At 35.5% G+C, this 27,907-nt stretch overlaps 1 protein-coding gene across 1 annotated transcript in view; it reads right to left on the bottom strand.

Moving 5' to 3' along the window:
• Nucleotides 1–27,907, bottom strand: part of LOC150104035 (hemicentin-1-like) — a 594,473-nt gene that overhangs the window by 424,885 nt on the left and 141,681 nt on the right. The window contains exon 7 of the mRNA XM_090396386.1: nucleotides 18,121–18,193. Within this exon, the coding sequence (XP_090252512.1) occupies nucleotides 18,121–18,193 (73 nt within the window). The remainder of the gene's footprint in view (nucleotides 1–18,120; nucleotides 18,194–27,907) is intronic.

Genomic DNA, 27,907 nt, shown 5'->3' on the forward strand with positions numbered 1-27,907 from the left:
GCAAAAAATCAATTACTGGAACAAATCCTGAAATATATCCCCAACTCAACATCACCAGAGTTCAAGATCGGGCAAAGAAATGGAGCTAGCTGAGGAACTGGATAAGTACTAGATCAATATAACAGGGGTGACTGAAACAAAACAAAGACAAAAACTGTGATCTTTATGAGATCTTTCTGAGGAATAAATACAAAATGTTATATTCAGACAATGACAATCAAGGAAAAGAAGGAGTAGCTATAGTGTTCAACACTAAATACTAATCTTTTTGAATGGCAGATATCAAATAGAGTGATGTGGGCAAATATCAGAATGGGGAATTTGACAATGAGACTTATTTGTGCCTATGGTCCCACAGAAGGTTCTCCTAAGGTAGAAGTGGAGGAATTTTTTGAGGCTTTAGAGAAAGCAACTGACACAATGAAAAAGGAAAAGTTGGTCCTTGTTGAGGTTCTTAATAACAGAGTAGGAAATGATTGTCAGACATATAAAAATATTTTGGGAAAATTTGGAGAAAATAGCAAAGCTAATAATAATGGCAAATACCTGTTGGATTTCTGCTCAGGACATGGACTGGTTATTACTAACACCGTGTTCCAATATAAAAATGTGCACAAATTCACATGGAGAGAAGAGGCAAGGAATAAGAAAAGTCTCATTGACTATGTTATTGTCGATAGTGATGTTTTCTCCTTGATGCAGGACACCAGAGTATACAGAGGATTTGAAATTGGAAGTGATAATAATTATAATATTATAATTATTATTACGTGACATCTCCAGGGAGTCCAAAGACTCATCAAGGGAGGGCACCTTCCCTACAATTCTGTCTCCACCACTCAATCCACCAACTAGAACGAACTGCAACTACACCAACGCCATCTACCGCCCTCCACCACCACAAGTGATTTCACAGACAATCACAAACATCCATGCCCAAGGCAGGATGCAAACCTGCAGCCTTTGGGCTGGAGATCGGATATACTAACAACTCGGCCAACCAGGCCAGCATGTTGAAAAGAACATGTAAGAAAGTTTTACAGTGAATAAAAGTTGAACAGCTCTCAAATGTGAACTGTAGAATAAAATACACAAAGATTATTCAAGAAAAAATGAAAGAGTTTGGGAACAGGAACCAAACCTTGGAGATTCAGTGGCAAGCCCCGAAGAAAACACTGATTGATTCAGCCAGAGAGGCATGTGGTGAGGTTGTCTGCAAGGATAGAAAAATCAGAACTCCATGGTGGACATGTGGACACAGGAAGTTAAAGAGGCAGTGAAGGTAAAGAAGAAAGCATATAAAAAAAATAAGTCAGCTTCTGCTCTTAGAAAATATAGACAAATGTAAGAAAGCTAAACACTGTGTAAAACTAGCTAAACAAAAGTCATGGGAAGAGTTTGGTAAGAACATAGAAAATAAATATCAGGAAGGTGGTAAGACATTCTGGGGGTTGTTGAAGAAGCTCAGAAATGGAGGAAAGAGTGCTGTAAAAGGAATTAGAGATGATAAAGGGGACATGAAAACCAGTGAAAAAGATATTCTTGATGAATGGAGTAATTACTTCAAAAAATTGCTAAATGAAACAATCAGTGAAAGCAAAGTGGTAAATAACACTGAACAGGCATGCAATCAGGAATACGTATCCATACTTGAAGTAGAAAAAGCCAACCAAAGCCTGAAATGTGGGAAGGCAGCTGGAGTGGATGATATTCAACAAGAAATGCTCAAGTGTGAAGGGATAAAAGTCTTACAGTGGCTGCATAGTTTAGAAGACCTGGACAGAGGGATGAATTCTGGATGATTGCAGTAGAGCTCTCATAGTACCCATATATAAAAAGGGAAATAAAACTGAATGTGAGAATTACAGAGGTATTTCTCTACTGAGTATTCCTGGTAAGATTTATGCAAACATACTTGAGAAACGATTGAGAAGGATTGCGGAAGAAAACCTTGATGAAGAATAAGCTGGATTCAGGCCAAATAGAGGCTGTCAGGATCAGATTTTCACTTTACGACTATAAGTTGAGAAATCATGGGAATATAACAAAGATCTGTATTTAAGTTTTGTCAATCTGGAAAAGGCATATGACAAGGTGCCAAGAGAGAAGCTATTCAAAACATTACAGTTGTATGGTGTCAATGGGGCATTATATCAAACAATACTTAGTCTTTATTTGAGTTGTAAGTCAGCAGTTAGAATTAAATGAAGCAAAGGAAGATGGTTTAATGTTATATCTGGTGTCAGACAAGGAAGTACATTATTCCCTCTGTTATTCATTAGCTATATCAGTGTTTCTCAAACTTCAGATATCCATGTGCTCATTCTTAAATTTTCATTATTACCAAGTACCTTATCAAAATAATAATAATAATAGTAATAAATAAATAAATAAATAAAATATATATATCATTGTAAATGTCTGTTTTATTTGAATTTAGATTGTATATTTAAACAAAAAAAATATGATTTAATTTTAATAGAATGAAATTTGTAAAGATACCATTCATTCTTACTTCATATAAACAGTATATCATCAATGAGAGGAGTGAAATTTGCTTATTTCTGTCTGCTATATTGATCTCTTTTGTGAATTTTATAAATCCAGTCTTTAACCAATGATCGATACTTAAGAATTTGAAAGCTAAAAAAATTACCGTATTTACTCTAAAATAACTCGCATTTTTTTCCCCAAAATTAAAGCATAAAAATCATGGTGCATGATACATGTGGGGATTTTCGGAAACTAAAGTTTTCAAAAAAAAACTGAAAATGGGTATGACTTACCAAGAAGCTCCTATTTGCCATCACTTCTTCTGGCCTTGAGAGTGGTTTCCTTGTGTGCAACATCAAAGTTATCTACCCAAATAGTGTCATCTTCTTTCTCATTATGTCAAGCAAAAATTACCAGGAATTAACAAGACTTGAGATGTAATGAACAATTCTTCACAAATGACTAATGAGAAGTGAAAGCAGTGCACAATAGTAGGCCAGTAGAGAAAGAGCAGATATGAAGAAGTGCATATGATTGATATAGTATTAATAAAAGATCGCAAGACCCAAAGAAAAAGCAAGCCAACAATTGAGTTGAAATGCTAATTCTCTTCAACGAATTTCCACAATATCTGAAATACATTCATTATATATTTCTTAGTTTTAACACGTTCATGATGGAGTAGTGTCAAGCAAAACCATATGTTGCAAGTACAACATATGATTTTGCTTGAGTCTATACAGCAGTTTCTGTGGGAGGGGACATGTGATTCATTAGTTGGTGCCATTTTTATCCTAGTAGTCTCTAATTGCACTATTTGTTGAGAAATATATTACACAGCCTGCAAATGTCTGTGTACCTTATTCAATGACATGATAAAACTAATTGTTTTTCGTGTGTCTACAGTATAGTTGCTGTTGTAGAGGGCATGTTGTTTACTGCAGGGAGCGAGTTATCGCCCCAACGTGAACATTGGGGCAATAGTAACTCGCAATTTGAGTAGGAGAATTCATGCATAATTTAATTTAAACGTATATATTTCTCAATAAATTATATATATATATATATATATATATATATATATATATATAATTTATTGAGAAATATGTACGTTTAAATTAATTCTCTTTTCTTAATAATGATTTCACTTGTTAATGATCTATAACCAAAAATTGCCACATGCACACCTCTCACGCACCCCCAGGGGTACAAGTACCACACTTCAAGAAACACTGATCTATATGGTTCACATTATGAAGTAAAGTGGTAGTAAGCCTGATATCAAAACTGGAGATGTTAATCTCAACTCTTTACTTTATGCAGATGATGTCATACTTCTAAATAAAACCAGTGCAAGTCTGCAAGCTTCCCTGACTAAACTGAATAACTGTTGTAATAAATTTGTTATGAAAATCAGCAATGGCAAGACAAAAACAATTTAAATAGGCAGAAACATTGAAAATATCAACTGCATTGTAAATGTGAAAAGTAAAACATTTCAGCTACTTAGGCACAATTTTTATTGAAGATGGTAAATTAAATATGGAAACAGAGAACAGAATCAACAATGCTGGTATGGTAGGAAGTCAACTGAATAAATTTAAATGGAATAAGAGAGAAATTAGTCAAAACACTAAATTGGCTTGAACACTGTGTTGTACACAGTGTTCAAGCCAATTTTAACTTATGGATCTGAGTTAGAAATAAAAGACTTTTATATATGATATGAGAGTCCTGAGAAAGATTAGGGGCGTGACAGATGGCATCAATGGCAATAGCATATTAAAAAAAAAAACGATGATATTAGGAAAGAACTTGACATTGTTAGTATCCAGGAATATATTAGCAGAGCTAATCTCAGGTGGTATGTTCACTTAAACAGAATGGGAGAGGAAAGATTAGCAAAACAAGTGTTCTCTGCCAAGTAGACATGAACAAGACCCAGAGGAAGACCAAGATATAGGTAGATTGATATGGTAAAAAGTGCCTTAGAAGACAGGAATAGAAGAGCTGATAATATTGGAGTCTTGACAATAATGCATTGGTCCACCTCTTTGTGCAATCATGGCTTGCAGATGCCTAGAAACAGTTTCCACAAGGCATCAAACCTCCTCCATGATTAACTTGGCCCATGTCCACTGCAGCAACTTCGTCAGTTCACACTTATTCTGCAGAGGAGGATCTGCAGTTCTCACACCCCATTCTAGCATATCCCACACATGTTCAATTGGGTTACAGTCAGGGAAGTTTGGGGGCCAAGGCAATGTGACGAATTCATGTCATGTTCCTCAAACCATTCAGTACTTGTATGAACCCGATGACAAAGTTCATTGTCCTTTTCGAAGATGGCACTGTGGTTGGAATAGACTTCCAGCAGATATGGATGGAGATGGTAGGTCGCTGCAACATTCACTTCAATTCACTGTTTGTGGAATGAAAACCAGCGAGCTGGGGCATGCCAGGAAAAAGCTCCCAGACCATAACACCACCTCCACTGGCATGTTGAACTTCAACTGTGCAACCAGGGGGATAGAGCTTCATGCTATTTATGCCAAATATGAATCTGGCCATCAGCATGGTGCAGAAGGAAACTGGACTCATCTCTCCAGATGACCTTCTTCATCTGTCGAGGACCCATCGCCATTCCCTGGCCCCTGTGAGGCATTGTTTGCAATGCCTGGCCATCATCATCATCATGGGTACATTTTTTGGTCTCTGGCTGTGGAAACCCCCCCCCCCAGGCAAAGCATGGCACATGTGGAAATGGGTTGAACTACTCCACTGTTGTACTGGTGGGTGGGCTATGTGACTGTCGCATGTTGCTGAAATACCAGTCGTGACACTTGATGCTCACCTCTAAGGTCAACCAAGTGTGGCTGGCCAACATGAGACCTTCTGCTGGATGTCTGTTCATAGTTAATCCAGTCCTGATACACCCTTGATACAGTAGCACAGTAGCAAGGATATTCTTTTCTGCTGACCAGAGAGCTTATGAGAATACATCCTCAGCTCAGCATCAGAGTTGCATTAGCTTGCACTACTTAAAACGACACGAGCACTGCTCATGTCTTTCAAGTAGTGAAAACATAGAATGCAAGCAAACTATGCCTGTATTACTGAGACCAGAAGCATCAAAAACACTTGATGATTACTGACACTGATAAGTGAGACCTGGTTAGCAGAAAAGAATATCCTTATGTAATGTCATAGATACAGCATATGTAGAGAAGACAGATAAGACAAGAATAATAGATGAGTACTAATATGCAGAGGAGTTAAATCCAACCAGAGTGGAAATCTTCAGTGGTGATGGCAGCATAAGTAATAAATTAATTGGTATGAGATCATTTGGTGTGAGACAGAGATAGACAAAATATGTAATTGGGTATTGCTACACACTCTAATCGTATAAAGATTTATCTATTAGCTCTATTGGTTGCTGAAGGGAAGTGAATGAAAGCACAGACAAGTAAAGCTATTGCTTTACATACCCCACCTGATTGTTCAGCTTGAAGCTGAACAATATTGGCATGATTTCTAATAAGTGGAAGGAAAGCAAGTTCCAGTAAACAAAGGTGGAGATGATACCGATACAAACCAATTAGACTATTGGTTGTATCAGTCTATTTCTGGATGTTAAGGTATCTTAAAAGTTGGGGTAAATCAAATTTCCTCCAGCCTTTCAGGTAATTTAATTGTTTGACTTCATCATCCAACCGGGCCATTCTGTCTGCAAAAATAAACTTCACAAGTAGGTTGAAGGTACTAATTGTTTATTAGAGACATTCGTGTTAGCCATGCTATATTTTTTGAATAGTGGCTTCACTCATGTAAGAGAAAACTAAATATAATTTATTACTCCTAGCAAAGGTTGGTCGATTGGCAGAGCATCGGCTACTAATGGCTCACACAAAAAGTTAAGTAAGTTTGAGCATGGTTAGTAGTTGGAAGGAGACAATTGTTCGATGCTGTTGGCACACTCTCTCTTGATGAGTCGTTGGACTCCCTGGAGGTGTCACATAATAATAATAATAATAATTTTGCTCAATATGTCATTAACTTGTTTCAGGGAGAAGACAGAAATGCTGTTATGTTACCAGTTTTTCTGTCTTCTCCCTGAAAGAAGCTCATGACATATTAAGCAAAATATATAGGACTAATAAATTATACTTAGCTTTCTCTTACATATGTGAAGCCATTATTCAAAAAATATAGGTCGAAAGTACTTCCACAGGGTATGTCATTTTGGGTATGTCATATGATTGAGGTTTTTGACATTTGGCCTCACCCTGAAGAAAAGTCTGTCCTCTTTTCTAACTAAAATTAAAAGTACACACACCCTGCCACAAATATCAACTTCATTACAGAGATAGAAAAGACCATAAATTAGCCTGTTCCACTCTCCATACTGATCACTTCTGTTTATTGCAAAAGCTTCACTAGGTTTGTGATATATCACTTATATACAGCAAGATTCAGCATATCATTCATCTGAAAAAAAAATAGGCATCATCAAAACTTTGCTGACTAGAGCTCATATTGTCCACTCCAACCCTCATGATCTCAAACTAGAAATGACCAACATCCAATGTGTTATGATTCTCCCAAAGAGAAGTGGATTTTTGACTCCTACAAGCTTACTCATAAGAACCCTGAACTTGAACAGAGAGTTCCAGTTCCTTAAGTTGCTGGAATCTCTGAACTAGTTTCAACGATACTTAAGTAATATATTGTGGTACCCATGTTTTTTTGTGTCAACAACCTCTCTTCTTTGTTACCTTCCACCAAAGATATACACCGTCTCCTCTATTCCCTTCCAGGTGTTTACCAAATTCTTAATGATTACCATCTCTTTTACTCTGAACAAACATGACAATCTGTCCTATTTGTCCAGAACATGAGATAGCACCAACACAAGTTAGTAGATGGAGGAGAGGAGATATAACAGAAATACATAAGGTGGTAAACAAATCTTACAATACAGATATAAGAGAAACTTTGAGGTTTATGATAGTTGTGTAAATCTGTTGGGTGAGGTGGGGGGACAAGTCAAGGATGCTATGACTTCCAAGCATATGAGGTCCAGGTTGTTCTTACCACATGTGGTGAATGTGTGTGTGTGTGTGTGTGTGTGTGTGTGTGTGTGTGTGTGTGTGTGTGTGTGTGTGTGTGTGTGTGTGTGTGTGTGTGTGTGTGTCTCTGTATGGAATTATTATTATTATTAAGGTGTCATCCTCAGATAAGCTTACATATAAGCTTCGAGGATGAAAGCAGAGAAATTAGTTCTCATCCAAGATGTATCATATGTAACCAAGTGCATGTAATGAACATATCACATGTAAATCAAAGTATGTAATGTATGTATTATATGTAAACAAATGTATGTAATGTAAGTATCATATGTAAACAAATGTAAGTAATGTATGTAATAACTGTAACAAAAGTATGCAATATAGAGTGATTATATCCATTGATATTATATATATAGAGTGTAAAATTGCAAAGAAACATCTGTAATAATTATCATTATGAATATTATAATAATATATATTGTAAACAGTTAATGTTATTATTATTATTTTTAAAAAAAACTTTATGTACGAGAAAGTATTTGTTATGCATAGTTGTCTTCATATAATGTATGTAATTTATCTGAGAAATAATAAAAAAAAATTAAAATAAAAAAATTATTACAGAGAAGCAAACTCATACAGAGAAACCTCACGCAGAATGAATAAATATAATAAAAAAAAAATTATTATTATTACATGACACCTCCAGGGAGTCCAAGGACTCACGTGGGAGGGAAAACTACTCTATTTCGTTAAATACATCTCTTCCTCTCCACTACTACTACTACTTAATTCTCCAACTATGACACTACTACCATCAACAAGCTGTATACTATAGTGATGGAAATGAACTGCAAGAAACTGATGAGGCCATGGACTTGGGGGGGGGGGGGTGAGTGCAGACATGGAGTCAAATTTCAGAGGGCATATTTCAAAGGCAGCCAAAATAGCATTTCAGATTATGTAGCTGTTGAAGAACATACTAACAAGAATGGATAAAGATGTTATTATTCTCCTATATAAGGTTTAATAAGGCCACATCTGATCTACCATGCATAGCTCTGGTCACCTGGATTCTGTGAGGGTGAAGTGGAGGAGAGGATTCAGACACAACTGTCAAAGATTGTGGCAAGTCTTTAAAATGCTCCCTATGAGAATAGGCTAAAAGTCTGTGAGTTTCAAAAACAGCTGACAGGTGAAAAAGAAGAAGACATGATAGAAGCATATAAGCTATTAAAGGGGCTTTTATAGGATTGACACTGAAGACTTCATAGCAGGCAGGAAGAGAGAGAGAGAGAGAGAGAGAATGAAGAGTCACTCATGAAAATTGTGTAAGAGTGTGGTTAGCAAGGGTGTTAGGACTAGATTTTTTTTGCTAGAAAAGTGGTGAATGGGTGGAATGTTGCCAGAGGTGATTGTGAGTGCTCTGTCGGTGAATGAGTTCAAAGAAAGGTATGATATGTATTGTGTAAATAATGGATCTCCAGGAGAGATCCATTGAGATACCTGACTCCATGGAGATATCTATATAATAATAATATCAATTCCTGCCACATCTGACACTGCAATATCTTCACCTGGATGACAAACCCTTGCAAAGCGGATCTCAGAAACTCCAGCACCCCAACTACTTTTGTTATCTCCTTATCATTAGTTCATTAAAGTAATCTTTCCATAGTCATTCTTTCTTTTATTGGGATTTCCCTTGGCATGATGATTTAACTTCATCTCATTCTGCCCTTCTCATAATTCTGGTCAGAATCTTCTCATGTACCTTGTGCTACCATTATTTTCCTCCTTATATACTTTACACATTTTCTTTTTTTAGAAGCTCAATCTTTTTGATACTCATCCAGTTAACTCCTATGGATGCATCGTTTTACAAAAAATATGTGAGGCAGTCTTATTAAGACTACCTTCAGCCTAAAAGCTATAGACTGCTTTAAATCAAGTTCTAGATGGTGTCATGATAGAAAGTTAGTTCTGGCTGTTATAATTTTGAATTTTAGAGATAGTGAATAGGCAGAATGGGATACTAGAGGAAATTGTGAGTGCTTCATCAGTGAATGAGTTCAAGGACAAGTGATAGGTGCTGTGTGAATAATGGTTAGTATATGCTTACTGGAATGAGTCTTTGACTCAATCAGGATACTCAAGAAAATAATAATAATAATAATGATAATAAAATGATAATATGTATTTTGTTCTTGTTGTATTGTGAGAAATATATATTAAAAATATGAATAACTTCCAATAACCATACTTTTCTGCACATTTCCTTCCTTCTACATATCAAGAACATCTTCAGATGAATAAATATGCAATCCACTTTTGATGACAGCAGAACACTGTACTCCTTTTTGCTTAAGTGTTAAATTTTATGCTAAACAAACAATTCATTTTTTTTTCTTGAAAAAAAAATTTTTTCCCTATTCTGACCTTCGATAATGCTCATACCAATGAGATACTTTCACTTGGGGCACTTCAGCTTAGAGTACATAAGCATAATCATCTCCTCATCAAGCAAGAAATTGGACTATTTTTTTCCATCTTTTCAGGTATTATTCAACCTATAAACATTAATCCTCTAAAGCAGGACCATCCAATCATAGTATACTATCCTCATTTGATATAGTTGTAATGTTCCTAAGAAATTAATCTTAATTAAAAGGATATTTTATGCCACCTATATCATAGATTCATTCTACTCACTATTATGGCGATATTCAGCTTCTCGGATGCAGTTTACAACATTACTATGCCTAATATTATCACATGTGATATCAGTAATTTTTTCACTTTCCTCAGAGTTTGTTTTATTCATACAATTACCAGCCACTATCCCTTCACTGTTCATCTCCAAAATTCAATGTTTCGGACTCTTTGTTCATCTCCTCTACTGCTGTTCTCTGGAAACAAACTTTCTTCATATGAATTTCATAAGTCATCGTATATCATTGTCATCGTATGTTACGCTTTCGCGCAGGTCTACACATTTTACCGAGCAAGCTTCCGTAAACTTTTTATATTTATTTCATAAGTACAAAAAAAAATTATAAAAAAGTAAATTTACATAAAAATACAAATAAACAGTATTTCATAAAAGTATTCAAATTTAATGTAAATAAATTGCTTTCTTTCTACATCCCACTATACTAGGCTGAATAACCACTTGTGTTTGAGATCACCATAAGAAATATTAATATGTTTATTTAATTAATGTAATTACAAAGTTGCAATTTCATTGAGTGTACAAAATGAAATCAGATGTATGGTGGATACAAATGGAAGAGTGCAAAAGAATACATTCACGATCAAGATGGAAAAAGAATGGAAAAATGAATGAAATGTAGTACAACAGAAATTTATTGTACTACATTTCATTCAGATTTAACAAGTATCAAAATTTTCGGAGAAATACTTATATATTGTACAAGTATTTCTCTATATATCGATGACTTGGTAAAGGTAAAATTGATTGTAAAATAGCGATAAAGTCCATGATTTAAAAATCTTCTTATGTATTATAATGTTAACCGTCTTTGTAAATACAACTAAGGTTGAAAATAGGTGAAAAATGTTAGTATGCGAAAGTTTCAATCAAAGTTACAGACGAGATAAGTGGATTAAGAACATGTCCAGAGGCAGTCATGTATGCAAAGTCTAAAAAGGTGCACGGGAGTTTCCCATGGACACGCAAGGAGGAGCAACGGCACGGAGTGCAGAAGAATTAGGTGCCGGGTAAAAACAATGACATAGTAGGGAGAATATCACAGCAGTGAATATATAGCTTGGCAACACCAACTCGAGGTGCTTTTTCCATCTTGTTCCTGTCGTTCCCAGAGAAGGAAGTTCGAGTGCGGTTGAGAAGGACAATGTCCATAGGCAGCTATGCGGTCAGACAGAGATCCAGAGTGAGCATAGGCCTCGGCAGAGCAGTAAAATCAGCATAGACCGAGATGATATGCAGAACCACGTGGACCAATCCCCACACACCAGCTTCGCCTACATCAAAGGAAGTGAATCGTGAACGTATTCGCTAACCAGTCTTTTCTGAAAGCAGTAAACCAAAGGAAGAAACAACGAGTCGTAAGAATATAACAGATGATCAAAAGAGAAAGCCAGAAAGATCATAATGCCCCAGTAATGTAAGAACTTTCAATCTTTTGTATATACAAGAATGTTAGATTGTAACGAAGATAGGAACTGATAAGTTATTGGACTTTCGAAATATAATAGGACTTTAGAATCTGATCCACAAGCAGAATGTTGTAGTTTGTATGAGGACTTGTGAAGTGTTGTGATTGAATATGTTGTTTTGTTATAGTCAGATAGTTCCTGAGACCAAGATTTGGTAAACGATTACTTTAGAATGTTAAGTAGTTAGAAGGAATTCATAATTTGTTCAGTAATAGATTTTGCTCCGTGTTGAGAAAGATTAAGAGTGCCCAGGTTATATCTGCATGATTGAATTAATCTAGTTAAGTAATTATCAGTAATTGTACCATATTTTTTTTTTTAATAAATCCTTTCTTGTCAACCTAATAACTTGCCTGATCTATGTTTTTAATGCACCACTCATAAAGTAGAACCTGTGCGAATCAAGATTTTGGGGATAGCCACGACTGCAGTAAAATTAAGACACATAAGTTTTTGATGAAATTTGGAAAAGTAATTGTATGAATACCGAATGTTGTGCCATTCTGAGTGTTTTCTCCCAGACAACGAAGCTTCTCTAGTCTAATCATTTTGGATGGCGCAGCATTAACAAATAAATTTTTGCAAAATTAGAAACAGGGTTAATACCAGAAATATAACAAAGGGATTGGCTCTGGCCTGAAGCAGTGTCTTTGTTAACAGTGTGGTGCACTATCATTCAATACATTTATAGTGGCCAACAGTTACAGAAATAATAAGATTTGTATGAGTAAGGAATTAATGAGACTTAAGAGAGAATTAAGAGTGATAAATGAGTAAGTAAGGTAGATAGGTAAAGGGTATATAATAAATAAAGTAACTTTACAAAGGCGCAGCAGACAAAGATTTAATTGCATATTTAGTAAGATCAAATATAGGTAAATGCAGTAAAAAAAAATAAAAGTTAATAAACATCAGTCACATAACTTTACAGTGGTATTCCAAGAGAGAGAATGAACAGGATGATTGAGGCACTAGTTATGAGAAATAAGCATGCAAGAGAGTTAGTGGTTGTAGCTCAGACAAATGATTTGGTTGGGCATAGGAAGAATGTGAGATTGGATATCAGCAGGTTAATGAGGAGAGTGAAATATAACAGTGTGGTAGGAAGGATAGTTTGTATTGCCCAGGTATGACAATGTTGCAGTGGAGAGCAAATATCTTGAATGGAATATTAGTTGAAATATGTGAATAAAAAGGAGTGCAGTTTGTGAATGTGTGGGAGTTTGAGGCATGAATAGGGCTGTATAAGAGCAATGAACTGCATATGAATGGTTCTGAAGCGAGTCATTTAGGAAGGTTGCTGCTGGAAGGAAGTGTAATGAATGATGCAAACAAGATATCAGGAGAAGTTAAAGATTATGTGAATAAGCTAAAGATTGTACTAGGTGAGAATGATGTGATTATAAATGGAGAAGAGAATGTGACAACAGGAAAGCAAGTTGGACAGGGAAACGGGAGAGGAGGACAAGGAGGTCAGGGAGACATGTAAGGAGAATGGATTCTGGATGTTGTAATGAATGCACATATGTGGATGGTCAGCATAGGAAATGAATGGCCAGGAATACATGGAGGGCTTGAGTCTGGGAGGCTGTATGGGGCAAAAGATGAAGACAGGAACAGGTTAGGAGAAGTCATAGAAGGGGTACAGCATGATCAGGACTGGCTATAGACCAAGACATGAATTGTTATGTTTATTTATGAATGCAAGGAGTGGCAGAAATAAGAGAGATGAAATTGGTATATCGATTGAGTTCATAATTCCAATGCTATCAAGAATGATATCTTGATAGGAATAGAAATGAAGGGATATGATGTTTTTCATGAAGATAGGAAAGACTAGAAGGGACGGGGGAGAGTCCTGCTGATGATAGCAGAGGAATTATGTCATGCAAGGTTGAAATATAGGAGTAAAAAGTGACAGTGGTTTTAAAGCACTATGGTGTGCAGTGGAGGCTGACAGAATGAGATATTTGGTGAAATGTTGCCACAGGACAGGGAATGTAGAAGATGGAAACAAAGAAATGTATGGGCAACTTGGATTAGCGATCATTAGATTTCATTCAACTATGGCAATATTGAATGGAATGAAGAAATAGCATCAGAGAATAAGTAGAATGAATTTCTTGAATTCTTAAGGGACAACAATCTTAGGTAGTATGTAACAATAAGCACATGAGGGTTAAGAGTCTTAGATCAAGTTATATCATCAAAGGATGTGATTGTGGATAGAGTGTCCTTCCCCCATTTGAAGATAATGACCATGAAGTGATCACATGGGTTGCAGCCAGTACATGAGAACTTCCAGAAAGAAGTGATGTATGAGCCATTCACAGGCCAAAGTGATTTACTCTACTTTTTCAATTTTTTTAAATTTTAGTGCTGAAGCACTTGATTGATGCTTAACTTTTTATATTTAAAAAAAATTAATTTCCTTAATAATTAGACTTAACACCACTAAATGATAAAAAAAATTTTGGCCATCAATTAAGAAATAAATTATTTCAGAAGTCAATGTGATTAACTCCATACTCTTAAGTAAATTGTTGCAATAATGCAATTCAAATGCTTATAAGAATTTAGTTAAGTAATTTTTAATGCAACACCATATGTTGCATTAAAAATAAACATAAACAGTTTACCATTATTAGATAATAATGGTAAACTGTTTACCATTATCCCGTCATAAAAAAAAGTAAAATTTCAAAAAAAGAAATACAATTAACATGTTAAGTGCCAAGCCCACTTCATTTACCTTTTTGTTTACACTGCACATATTTTATTTAAAAATGTAACCAAAAAAATATATCTATTACAGAATTTCAAAAGAAATTAGCTATTCATCTTACAAATTGTTGAGATAAAAAAAAACTGTAAATAGTAATACTATAAATAAGCCTCAAAAATTGTGTCACTTTGCATTAATTTTTAATATCAGAATATTATTTACTAAAATAAAGAGCCAAAAAAGCTTCAGTTCGGGAATGCAAAATTTAAAAAAATCAAGTGGATGTTCGATTCAGCATTATTTCAAAGCCAAATGTAGAAACTATGAAAGTTCCGTAAAAATAAGTTGACCAGAGAGCTTACGGGAATACGCCCACCGGCATTTACAAGTCGCCCTAGCACAGACTACTTCAGAAAACAAGAACCCTGCCCAGGCATCCATATATTCGCTTTCTCATTTGGTCCTTTCTTATTTTATTTTATTTTTATTTTATTTTTACAAAACTTTCATAGTTTCTACATTCGGCTTTGAAATAATGCTGGATCTAATATCCACTTGATTTTTATAAATTTTGCATCGCCGAACTGAAGCCTTTTGCTCTTTATTTTAGTAAATACTTTTACACACTGACTGAGAGTTTGCTTATGAAAAATACACCTCTTCAATGTTTCAAGTTCCTTAGTATTGAAAGAGAGTTTTTGCTCTCTTAAGGTAACTGGTCCCTGAGGAGAACCAACCAGTTTGAAACAGCTGTCAGGCCAATGAAACCTTAAAAAAATGGACTAAATTAGAAAGCAAATATATGGATGCCCGGGCAGCATGCATGTTTTCTAAAGTGGTCTGCACTAGGGTGACTTGTTAAATGCCAGCAGGCATATTCCTAACCTCTCTGGTCAACTTATTTTTTACGAAACTTTCATACTTTCTACATTTGGCTTTTAAATAATGCTGGATCTAATATCCACTTGATTTTTATAAATCAGAATATTATTTATTACATTTTATATCGTTGGTCACCAATGACTGGCATGGCCTGAATGGAAGATCATCATCAGTGACTGACACGCCGCTAACATGTTAATGAGTTACTGAATTATTTTAACTTGCCAAATCAATTAACTCCCTTAGTTATGTAAAAAATGTTAAAATAAATATTGATTATTCCAAGGATATACTATTTTATGCATTTTATATGTCATTGGATAAAAGTTATGCCTGTAATAATACATTCTACAATGTTTATTGGGATTTAAATTTTAAAAGGAATTTTAAAAAATAATGTATACTATATTATCAATTTTCTCTGCTTTTTGTTTTGTGGAGTTAATAGATTTGGCAAATGAGCGGCTCATATGTGGAACTACAAGTCTGGTGATTATGAAAGTTTAGGAGACAACTGGGAGCTATAGTGTGGAAAGAGGAGCTGAGTGGGAAGGATATAGATGTAGTGTGGGCATTGATCAAGAGCTACTTAACATCAGAAATATCTGAGTGTTTGAAAGGTGAAAAGGCTAAACAAGGTAGGAGTAAAATAGATAAATGAAGAAATTAAGTGTGAAATCTAGAAGAAGAAGAAGGAGGTACTGTGGAGGTAACACAAGATAAAGACTCTAATGATCAATTGTATGAGAGTACAAGGAACAAGCAAAGAAGGTGACTCAGTTAGTAAGGGTAGCAAAAGTAAAGTATGAAAAGAAATTAGCTAATCAAGCTAAGAAAAATCCTAATGAGTTCTTTCAATTTATGCCAAGTAGAAGGAAAACTGACTACAGGAGGATGAAGCTAGTTGATGTCACTGGCAGACTGGTAACCAATGGATATAGTCGAATTATTCAATGATCAGTTTATCAGTGTATTTCACCATGTGAGAGCAACATCAGGAGAAGCTGGAGTGTAGTGTGTATGGTGTATGGCAGAGGAGGGGCTGATGGTGAATGAGCAGAAAGTATATGAGTTAAGTAAACTTTATGTTAATATGGCAGTACAATCCGACAGTATATTACCATGTGTCTTGAGGGAATGCCCTATGGATTTAATTGCACCTTTGGCCACAATTAGCACAACTATTTAGCATGGGTCTTTCAACAGGATAAGTCCCAAAGGAATAGAAGGTGAGGAAAATTATTCAACTTTACAAGGGGGGGGGGGAACTAAGGCTAGAAGGCTAGAAGTTATAAGCCACTTTGTGTGCCTGAGGTTGTTGTTAAGGTATTAGAGAAGTTGGTGAGGACTAGGATTCAGAAGTGGGTTGATAATAGCAGTACTCTTTATGATGGTCAGGATCAGTTTGTTAGGGGGAGGTCATTGTTTCAGATCTACTTACATATTGTAGACATTGTCAAGGTGACAAACTCACTTGCTAAAAGAGATGCATATACAGTAGTGTACTTGGATTTTTCCAAGACCTTTGATAGACTGCCACATGACAAACTGATAGCTGAAATGAAAGAAAGGAGATTGGATAACAGACTAGTAAATTGGATAATAGACTGACTGTCAACCAGGTATCAATGGGTTGTATATGGAGGACTGGTATCCCAAAAGAGAAAGGTCCTTTCAAAAGTGACCTTCCTCTTCACTGGGACCTTTATTTTTTAACTTATACATTAATAACATTGGGGCTATCTTAACTGGAGATGTGCAGCTGTTCATGGATGATGAAAAGTTGGATAGAACTATGAGAAGTAGAACAGACATTGTAGCCTTGCAGAAGGATCTCAAAAGGCTATGTGAGTGGGTAAAGGAGTGGAGCTATCAGTTTAATGTTGCAAAGTGCAAGGTCTTGAAATTTGGTTGGTAAGGTTAGGATGCAAAGTATACAATTAATAGAGAAATTTTGAAGGAGGTAGAGGAGATGAGAGATCTGGGAGTGATGATGGACAGAAACTTGAAGTTTAGAGGTCACATTGCTAAAATTGTAAGAACATCCCAATGGATTGGCAATAATAAGGAGGAATTGACATGCAGAGGCAAAGAGGTTATGGTTCCCCTGTATAAGGCTTTGATCATGCCCTCATTTGGACTAATGTGCAGAGATTTGGTCACTTGTTTTTTTTTGGGGGGGGGGGGGGCCTGAATTAGAGAAGATTCACAGAAGGTTTATTAAGTTAGCATCAGTTCTATGGAATATCAGATATGAGAAGAGATTGAGGGAATGCAACTTACAGAGCCTTGTGAATATATGAAGATGAGGGGATGTGATTGAGACATGTAAGTAGTGAAGGGATTGTTCTCAGATTAATATGGCAAAGAGAGTAGAGTAGAGTAGAGGGTAGCAAGGGTAGAACTAGAGACCATCCATGGAAGTTGTATAAGGAGAGTGTAAGCAGGGGAGTGAGAAGTGTGGAAAGTGGTGAGTGAAATGCATTGCCTGAAAGTCTGCTGAGCGCAGAACTGTGACTGGGTACAAGGCATGGTTCAATGATCTTTTGGCATGAGAGAGTATAGATCTGAGTCCTTTGACTCCATTGAGGTCAGATAATAATAATAATAATAATAATAAATAATAATAAAAGTCTATTTAACCATTAATTATCCAGATGCTGTCTTATATATGCGATAGTCTAAGCGTATCATATAATCTGATAAAGGTTTATCACTAAATGAAAGAGGATAATATCTACTGTATACCTGGTAACTGTGGGCTTATAGCAGTGGAAGTTATACGCTGGACTGGAAAGCCTTTTTCATCGACACCTCTAACCTAAAAACAATTAAATGTAATAGAATAATATTCAATACCTATATATATTGGAGAAGGCAGGCATATATCTTATATTATGATTAAGACAATAATATGGATACTAATAATTTAGGAAGTAAAAAAATGAAAAGGATCAGTAGCATTTAGGAACAATAATGATAAGCAGATTAGGTCAAAGTAAATATACAGAATATGGCAATTTTGGAAATGTTTTAGCATATGATACCTGGGAAGTCAAAAATGTGTGGCCAAAAATGTGTGTTCTTTTAATGCAAATACTTAAAGGAAACCTGTGACATAAATTAAGCAAAAACACATAATCCCAGCAAAAATATAATTCTTTATTGATAATTAAAAATCGTACAAATATTCTGGACTAAAATAACAGTTTATCTTCAGAATAAAAACAAGCATTTCAAACAACATGGGCAATCAACAATCAGTTTTAATCATTCAGGCATATGCAGCATGCTAGAAAGACAACAAATCATTCAAATTAAACAAACAAAATAACCACCTAGCGATGTAAATAAGCAAGCAATAACATTATTACTAATAATGAAAAAAAAAAAAAAATGAATTCATAGCATTCATAACCTCCGTCTGTCCAAAGATTATTTAGATCAGTTAAACATGGTTGACGAGCCTCCATAGCTCAGTCAGCATAGACAAAGCCCTTTGGTCGGAAAGATCTAGGTTTGATTCCTGTCAGTGACGTGAGGAACCTTTATCTGGTCTCTTTCGACTAAAGGTGAGTTAGCCAGTCTCATATGGAGGTAGGGGATTTTTCACCCAGAAACTTGGGTTTTTCATCCCCCAGGACAGGCACACTGGCCCCATGAACACACACATGGATGACAGTCATGAATACATTCCTGCTATAAGCCAGTCCTGAGCCTGGATAAAATTGGGGGGGGGGGGAGCAATTAGTGAACTAAAGTTCACTAATTGCTTTCCCCAATAATAACTGTAGAAATCAGGTTGGATCATTCCTTAGATGGAAGAACTGAAAAAAAAAAAAGAGAGAGAGGGAGAGAGAGAGAGACAGATCATGAGTACATGGGAACTAGTGAAGAAATATTTATTCATAGCAAAAGCAAGTTGTATACCTCAAGAGAAAAAAGATAACACAATTTGATGTAAAGTGGATGACAGACAAAATGAAATGGGCACTGCAGATGAAAAAAAGATTGTGGAAAATGTATAAGAAGAGAGTGGAGAGCAGTTCACGAGGAACATAATTCTCAGGCCAAGAAAGAGACTTTCAACAAAACTGATTAGCCTTGTAATTCAAGGAAAATCCTAGGAACTTTGTTTTATTTTTTATTTATTTATTTATTTTATTTACTTTTTGTGGTGAACCCATCCATGATAGGATGGTTAACTTATAGTAAGCTAGTACCATGGATGAGCAAGAAGGAACTTGTTCGCATTTATCTTGAAAAGCTGTGGATTGTATTCCTTGGGAAACACATAAGATGGCAGACTGTTCCAGAAGCTAGCAGTGGAAGTGATGAACAAAGAGGAGGAGAACTTTGTGAGCAGAAAAAAGAGAGATGATTGTGGAAAATGACACCATTAGATGAAAATGGGAGTCAAGTAACTGATATAGAAGACACAGTGTAGTTGATTAATAATCATTTTATTGGGGTATTTCATCTTGGAAAAATGTTTTATTACTAGATGGATGGGGAAAGTTCAAGGTTTAGAAGTACATAAGGAAAATGTGTTTCAAAGTACTCTTAATGTCAATAAGGCAGTGAGATGATGGGATTGCATAATGTGGCTTAAGAGAATGTACTAAGAAACTGACAGCTCTTGACCAAGCTTTTCAATGATAACCTGGAAATGGAAGGAGGATAAGAGTCAATCTATCCATGGAGGTGTCAACCTATCCATAGAGGGTTAGATTGGCAGTTTCTATTTATTCTGTAGTTGTTAAGATTTTAGAGAAATCAGTGAGAGAGCATATACTGCATTGAGCAGATGAAGCTAATGTTATCCATGAGGGCAAACATGGATTTTTTTAAGAGGCACTCTTGTTTCAGTAATCTGACTGTCTTATATAATAAAATATCAACATGTTTGATGAGCAGAAAGGCATATACTGACATTTTTTTTGGATTTTACAAAGGCATTTGTAAATCACTTTATCATGTGATGGGGGGGGGCACATGATAAAGCAATATTGTTACATATGGGTTTACATATCAGGTTAGTAAACTGGATGGAGATTGGCTGTCTGATAGATACCAGAAAGTTTGTGTATAAAGAAGTGGTGTCAAAAGACTACTGTCTAATCTTTATGTAGTCTTTTCACAGGATTATATGAGTGGATTACAGGGAATTATTCATTATTTGCAAATGATGTGAGGATAAAAGGGTTAACAGTAATAGTTCCAATATGATGGCCTGAGAAGATGATATGAATAAGCTGGACAGATGGGCAATGAATTGGGATATCAGTTTAAGGTAACTACACATAATGATTGAAGAATGTAGTCTTCCATTGGCAGAGCTCAAATTTTAAGCCCTTACATTTATTTACATTAAACTGGCATCGCATTCATTTTCCTATCTATCTATCTATCTTCTTATTCAAATCCTCTTAAAGAGCCACCACATCAGCACTATTACTAATAACCCTTCCCAGCTTCACATCATCTTTTATACCAGAGGAAGGCAAAGGTTCTCTGGGTGATGAATGATAGAAATTGGAAGTTTAGAGAATATATTACAAAGGTGGTGAAGGTAATCCAAAGGACTGCTGCAATACTTAGAAGGAAGCTGACCAGTAGAGATAGAAAGAGTAGTGATTCCATTGTATAACGACCTGACCAGATCAGACCACATATGGATTATTATGCTCAGATTGATTTGAAAGGAATAAATTAATCTTAAAGAGGATGCAGAAACAGATAACAAAAATTATATAAGTTTACAATGTTAGTTATAAGAACAGACTGAGGCATATAGACTTCAGTTTGGGGAATGATAGACAAAGAGGTAATATAATTGAGACATTTAAACTGTTGAGAAGTGGTTACAGGATTGACACTGAGCAGATCTTTCATTTGGCAGAACAAGTGGATGGAGAAAGGACAAAGGGTCACCATTCCTGGAAATTGTAAATGAATATGGTGAACAAGAGGGATGAAAAGTGGCTTTTTTACATGAAGGGTGATTGGACTATGGAATGCATTGCCTGATAGGATGGTGAGAGTGTGAATGGTGAATGAGTTTAAGGACTGGTATAATAGACTGTGTTGTCTAAGATGGGCCTCATGGGATGAGTTTTGTGACTCCATGGAGGTCCATAATAATAATAATAATAATAATTTCTAATTAACATAAGAAATGCTTAAGATAAACTTTTGGCAAAGATAACTATAATTCCAATTTAACCTTTTCGCTACTGAGAAAACAGAATCTAACCAAACTCTCCTTAAAATGTTTAAAATCCCTATAAATTATGTTTATCTGTCACTGAGACATCTTCGAAGAAACAATATTAAAACTGCACAAAACAATAAGTGGAAAAATTAGACTGAAAGTCGAAAGTCATATGAGGAGCACCCTATGTGGGTGCTGTTAGCTAGCCTTAGCTGTTGGGGAAACATCCCCAACATTGTGGATCTGTACTAGTGGAAGTGGATGAAGCGAAGTATCTTGGCGTGATTGTTGATAACAATTTGAAGTTGAGAGCACATATTGCAAAGATGGGAAAGGTCATCAGCAGGATTGCTGCAATACTACTAAGATGGACTTTGACCAGTAGAGATAAACAACTGATGATTCCTTTGTATAATGCCCTTATCAGGCCACATCTGGACTACCATGCTGAGATTTGTTCACCAGGATTTGAAGAGGATAAACTAACCTTAGGGTATAGAGGCAGATTGAGGGCATGTAAACTACAGAGTTTGGCAGATAGAAGACAAAGGGGTGACATGATTGAGATGTATAAACTGTTAAGAAGTGTTTACAGGATTGACACCATAGAAATTTTTCATATAGTAGAACAACAGGCCATCCCTGGAAGTGTTGCAAAAGGAGGTGATGAGTAGGAGTGTGGGAAGTTGCTTTTCATCATGGAGGATGGTTAGATTTTGGAATTCATTGTTTCATAAAGTGGTGAATGTGCAGACAATGAATAGGTTTAAGAAGTGGTATGATAGACTTTATATTGTCTGAGATGGGTCTCCCACAATGAGCATATGACTCCATGGTGATCCAAATAATAATAATAATAACATTGGGAGCACTGAATAAACTTACATGGAATAAGAGAAAAATTAGCCAAAACATTACACTCATATTATAGAAGATTGTGTTCACACTAATTTTAATTTATAGGTTTGAGAGTTGAGTTAGAAATAAGCAGTTGATGAAAGATCAACTGCTTATTTCGCAAACATCCACAGACAGAGTTATAAGAAAAATTAGAGGAATGAACAGATAGAATATCTACATCAGTGATTCTTAACCTGAACAGTAATACCCCCTGAGGGTGCTGTGAATGCTGTGGTGGTGTGGGGGGGGGAGTTTAAGTTATAATATTACTAATATAATAAAGCAATAAATTTCCTATTTAATCTAGCATCCCTATTTATATCGTATATTTGGCAACACTGTTCAGAATATTGAATGTCTGGCAATACAGTTCAAATTTATTGGCTACTTATTTTTTAGAATTTTTACACTGAAAGTTAAGTAATTGGGCTACTTTTTGGTCTGAACTTTCTACATTAAAAATAATTAATTTAGGTTATTTTTAGCAGAATCCACTACTTTTATAAGCTTTATCTGCTATTTTTCCTAACGCCCATCTGACAACCCTAAAATGTGTGAAAAAAGAAAAGGTCATCAATATTCAAGTGAATATTTAAAATATGGAGTTTATTATTATTATTATTATTATGTGACACCTCCAGGGAGTCCTAAGACTCATCGAGGGAGAGTGCGCAAACAGCATCGAACGATTGTCCCCATCTAACTACTAACCGCACACAAACTTGCTTAAGCTATTAGTAGCAGAGGCTCTACCAATCGACCAACCTTTGCTGGCCTTTATTCCATCTATAAATAATGAGCAGTTACCAATGTGCTTAATATGTGAAAAACCTTCTCAAATGAAGCCTTTAAGAATGATTGAGCATTTAAGAAGAAAGCATCCAAATAAAGCAAAAAAGAATGTGGAGTACTTTCGCGAATTAAAGACTAAATTTAAAAATCATCCTGGACTTAATTGGAAGACGAGATTTTCTGCAGTTCACAAATCTACAAATAATAAATGATGATGATTTAATATTAGATAGGGATTTCGGTTGTTATTGTTTCCATCTTCTGACACTGAAAGAAAACTTGATGATCAGATTCAAAGACTTTTATAAGCACTTAAAATACCTGACTGGGTCATAAATTATTATTGTTGTTGTTGTTGTTATTATTTGACACCTCCAGGGAGTCCAAGGACTCATCGAGAGAGGGCACCTGCTCTACAACTCAACTCTGTCTCCACTACTCAATCCACCAGCTGACAGCAACTACACCAATGCCATCTACCACCGACCACCACCACCACCACTGGTATTTCCACAGACCCTCACAAACATCCATGTCCAAGGCAGGATTCGAAAACCTGCAGTCTTTTGGCTGGAGAGCGGATACACTAACCACTCAGCCAGCCAGGCTGGCTATCCATTTCTTTCTGATGCCACTCCTGTTCATCCAAATTTGTGTGAAGAATTTATTGACTTAAAAAATTCAGCAGTGTGGGTATGAAAGACTCTGGCTAAACATGCAATACAAGTATCCTCAGCTTTGGCAAGAAATAAAAGTATTGCTCGTTGCTTTTCCTTCTTCATCTTGGTCGAGAAAGGATTCAGCATCATGTTGCCATTGTTAACTAAGCAGCAAAATAGATTGCAAATAAGTGAAAAAGGAGATTTGAGACTTCGTTTGTCGAACATTGAACCTGATATTGAAAAATTAGCAAGACCTCATCAGACTCAGGGTAGCTTTAATGACTGGCTTATTAAATACAGTTTTACATCTTTTTTTGAGTATAATTAATTTGTATCAAATTCATTAATTTTTAATTAACTGTCAGTTCAAATATGTTGATGATAATTTAGGTTTGCCTAACAATATATTATAATTATCTTATCGAGTCATTAACCTAGTGTAAAATTGAGTGGGGGGGGGGCGCCAGGCCATACAAATAGTTGAAAGGGGGTACCAGGCAAAAAAAGGTTAAGAACCGCTGATCTAAATCATATGAAAAATTAAGAAATTAGGAAAGACCTCTTCATTGTTAGCATTCAGTGATGTGTGAATAGAGCTAATCTGGTGTGGTCTGATTACTTGAAAAGGATGAGAGTGGAAAGGTTTGCAGAACTGTTGCTTGATGCCATGATTGCAAGAAAAACACACAGAGGAAGGCCAGTAGATTAATGCATTTAGAAGTGTTCTAGAACAACGCTTCCCAAACTGTGGGCTGCGGCCCCCTTGAGGGCCATAGGTTTTGTTGAGGGGGGGCGTGAAATAATGAAAACAAATTTTAAATGTTTTAAGACTAAGTAGATTTTTTTTTATTTTAAAAGAAACATATTTAACTTTTATTATTTCTTTTTTGTTATGTTTTATATTTTAATGGAAAAATTCACACATTGGTGTTGGTTCACAAACTTTGCTTCCTGCGTATTTCGGCACTTAATGAATATTAGTAAATGTATGCTTATTCATATAAATTTCATTTCAAAGCAGTGGTTAATTGTATTTACTTTGAATGCTCTCCAGAGAAGCTCCAAATCTTCCCGTCCCTTTCATCACACGTTCGTAATCAGGGACTGTTGATATTGACTTTATATACATATCAAAACTCGTTTTATATTATCACTGTCATCCGAGCTAGTTTTCTGTTATCAATAAAAGTTTCGCATATACTTCACACATGAAAAAAAGCTTAAACAAGTTCATGTGGGGAGATAGTAACTCGCTTGCAGTGGTAAACAACACGCCCTCCCTAACAGCCACTATACTGCAGAGGCAATAAAAACAAGTACTTTTATTATGCCAGTGAATAAGGTATGAGCAGTCTGTGTAATATATTTCTCAACAAATAGTGCAATTAGAGACAACTGGGATAAAAACACACTAATTAATGAATCACATGTCCCCTCATATAGAAACTATGCTGTATAGACTGAAACAAAACCATATGTTGCATGGGCAAACACAGTAGCTAACTAAAAACTATTGTTATTAATATGAGTTCATATGAGTTCATAATCAATCATATGAGTTCGATTTCCCAAGGCAGCAATAAAATTCAACCGAACGTGTTAAAATTCGTAAAAGTGTTAAAACTAAGTAATATATATATATATAATAAATGTTATGGCAGTTTTGCATATGGAATTCAGTTGAAGAGAGTTAGCATTTCAACTCAATTGTCAGCTATGCTTTTATCTTTCGGTTGCGCGATCTTTTGTTAATACCGCACCAATCATATGCACGTTTTAATAACCTGCCTTTGCTGTCTGTTTCGCGTTAAGCTTAATTACCGTAAAGGGAGAAAAGTCACAAAAAAGAAAAATGTTCCTGGTCAGGGGATTCCCTTATTCAGGTAATATTCACTAATTTCCTGTTATCAGTCTATGGTGTACCAGTATCGGTAAGTGGTGATATTATTTGATCTATTCTACATTAAAAAATTTAACCCTGAGATGGATAAGTGGCTGATAAAAAAATAAATAAAAAATCCCACGAACAATCAGAAGAAGCAGAAACAGACTCAAAAAAAAGGACAGTATTTCATATTTTACCAGAACAGTCCGCATCGTCTTCAGAACCAAATGGTAAGAGGCAAAAAATGTAATATATGCATTTAATTTTTGTAATATTCACTGTGTATGTTTTGTATTGAATATAAATACAATAAATATTATAATAATATATCTCTATTACGATTTTTTTTCAAGGGGGGCCGTGAAATATTTTAATTTTTGCAAAGGGGGCCCTGACATCCAGAAGTTTGGGAAGCACTGTTCTAGAAGTCTGATATATAAGATATGACAAATACTTGAATCCTTATAAATTAAAGCTTAATTTTCAGGTGAATTATCTGATAGGATCTTAGTAATAATGTAGCCTTTATTATGCGGTATTCTTTTCTCTATTTTTTCTCTTATTGTAATGTTCTGTACACTTCTTGAGATACATATTCAGCATCTCAGAAATTTGATAATTATGAGAATGATGACCATCACAGGAAAACCACTGTTATCAATCAACTGGATCCCATGCATGTGGGGACACCCTTTCTTGGGGGGGGGGGGGGGATTTGCCCATGATTGTGCTGTGCATTTAATTTTTTCTATACTTTCTCATTTGCTTTGTTGTATTTGTTGTACTACTTGTGTCTGCAATGTGGCAAGATCCATGGACATCTGTTATCTGTATTCTTTGGCAGGTACACCAGGATGAAATAACTAGTGCATTCACCACTAAGGTCATTGCAGTACGTCTCTTTCCCCATAATCCTTGCACAAGAATCCTTCATTCTCAAATTTAACAAAATTCCTCAGAGAATATGTAGATTATTATTATTATTATGTGACACCTCCAAGGAGTCAAAGAACTCGTGAAGGGAGAGTACTCTATTCTACAACTCTCCATCTCCACATTTAATCCACCAACCACATAGAACCACTACTACCATCATCATGTCTGTAAATTGCATGTATTCTCAAGCTGATTTGCTTCTATGCAGAATTAAAAACCTAAGTTTCCAGGAGAAAAACCCTCCTACCTCTGTATGAGATTGGCTCATTCACCTTAAATTGAAAAAAATCCATATAATGATTACTCTCATCACAACGAGAATCAAATTTAGGCTTTTTCCAACCAAAGGGCGCAATAGTAACATCATTCTTCCAATTGTGCTATGAAGGCTGATAGGGCATTTGATAACAAAAGTAAGAAGAAGAAAGCATAATTGTACACATAACATATAAAAGTATAAAAAGTATGTTCATTTCTCATCATTCTTGTAACATGTGATAAGCCCACAGAAAAATGTAAACAAGTTCAGAAGCAATGGCTGAAGTGTCCAAAAAAAGTTAAAAATTAAACTGTTTTTTATGTGATATTCTTATAGAAACAACAAGTCAACAATGTCTAACAGATAAGCTTAGGTGTTGATGGTTATTCATGACTTATTTTTCACAGTATTAACAACACCACAAACACTTTTATCAACAAAGATGTTTTATTAACGCTAATATTTTGCTGATTTTCAACTCAGCATCATCAGAGCACAACACACATGTAAACGCGACAGTGAGTGAGTGAAACAATATAATTGTAAAAGACAAAAGATCTAAAGTCCTATTTTTGGTGCCCTCTAACGGGGAAAAAAAAAAAAAAAAACAGCAGTTATCCAGGAGTTTTTCTTAGGATAACTGTCTCCCAAATTTTTGGCAAATTAATGCAACCATATTTGTTAAGGTTGGGAGAATTCTTCAAAGCCATTGCTGACTCAAAAAATAATCTTTCAGATCTATAACGACTCCTAAATAGCACATTCGTTTTCCTCCATCTAATCCTGCGTGAAGGAGTGTCCAAAGCGTGGGCTGCCAGTCCTGACTTGCCATAGTAATAGTAGCAAATGCATCTTTCATGTTCTTCCAGGCGGATGTTCACTGATCT

Source organism: Typopeltis vanoorti, chromosome 8 (assembly GCF_054136105.1).
Source record: "Typopeltis vanoorti isolate ZY-2024b chromosome 8, IOZ_Tvanoo_1.0, whole genome shotgun sequence".
NCBI lineage: Eukaryota > Metazoa > Arthropoda > Arachnida > Uropygi > Thelyphonidae > Typopeltis > Typopeltis vanoorti.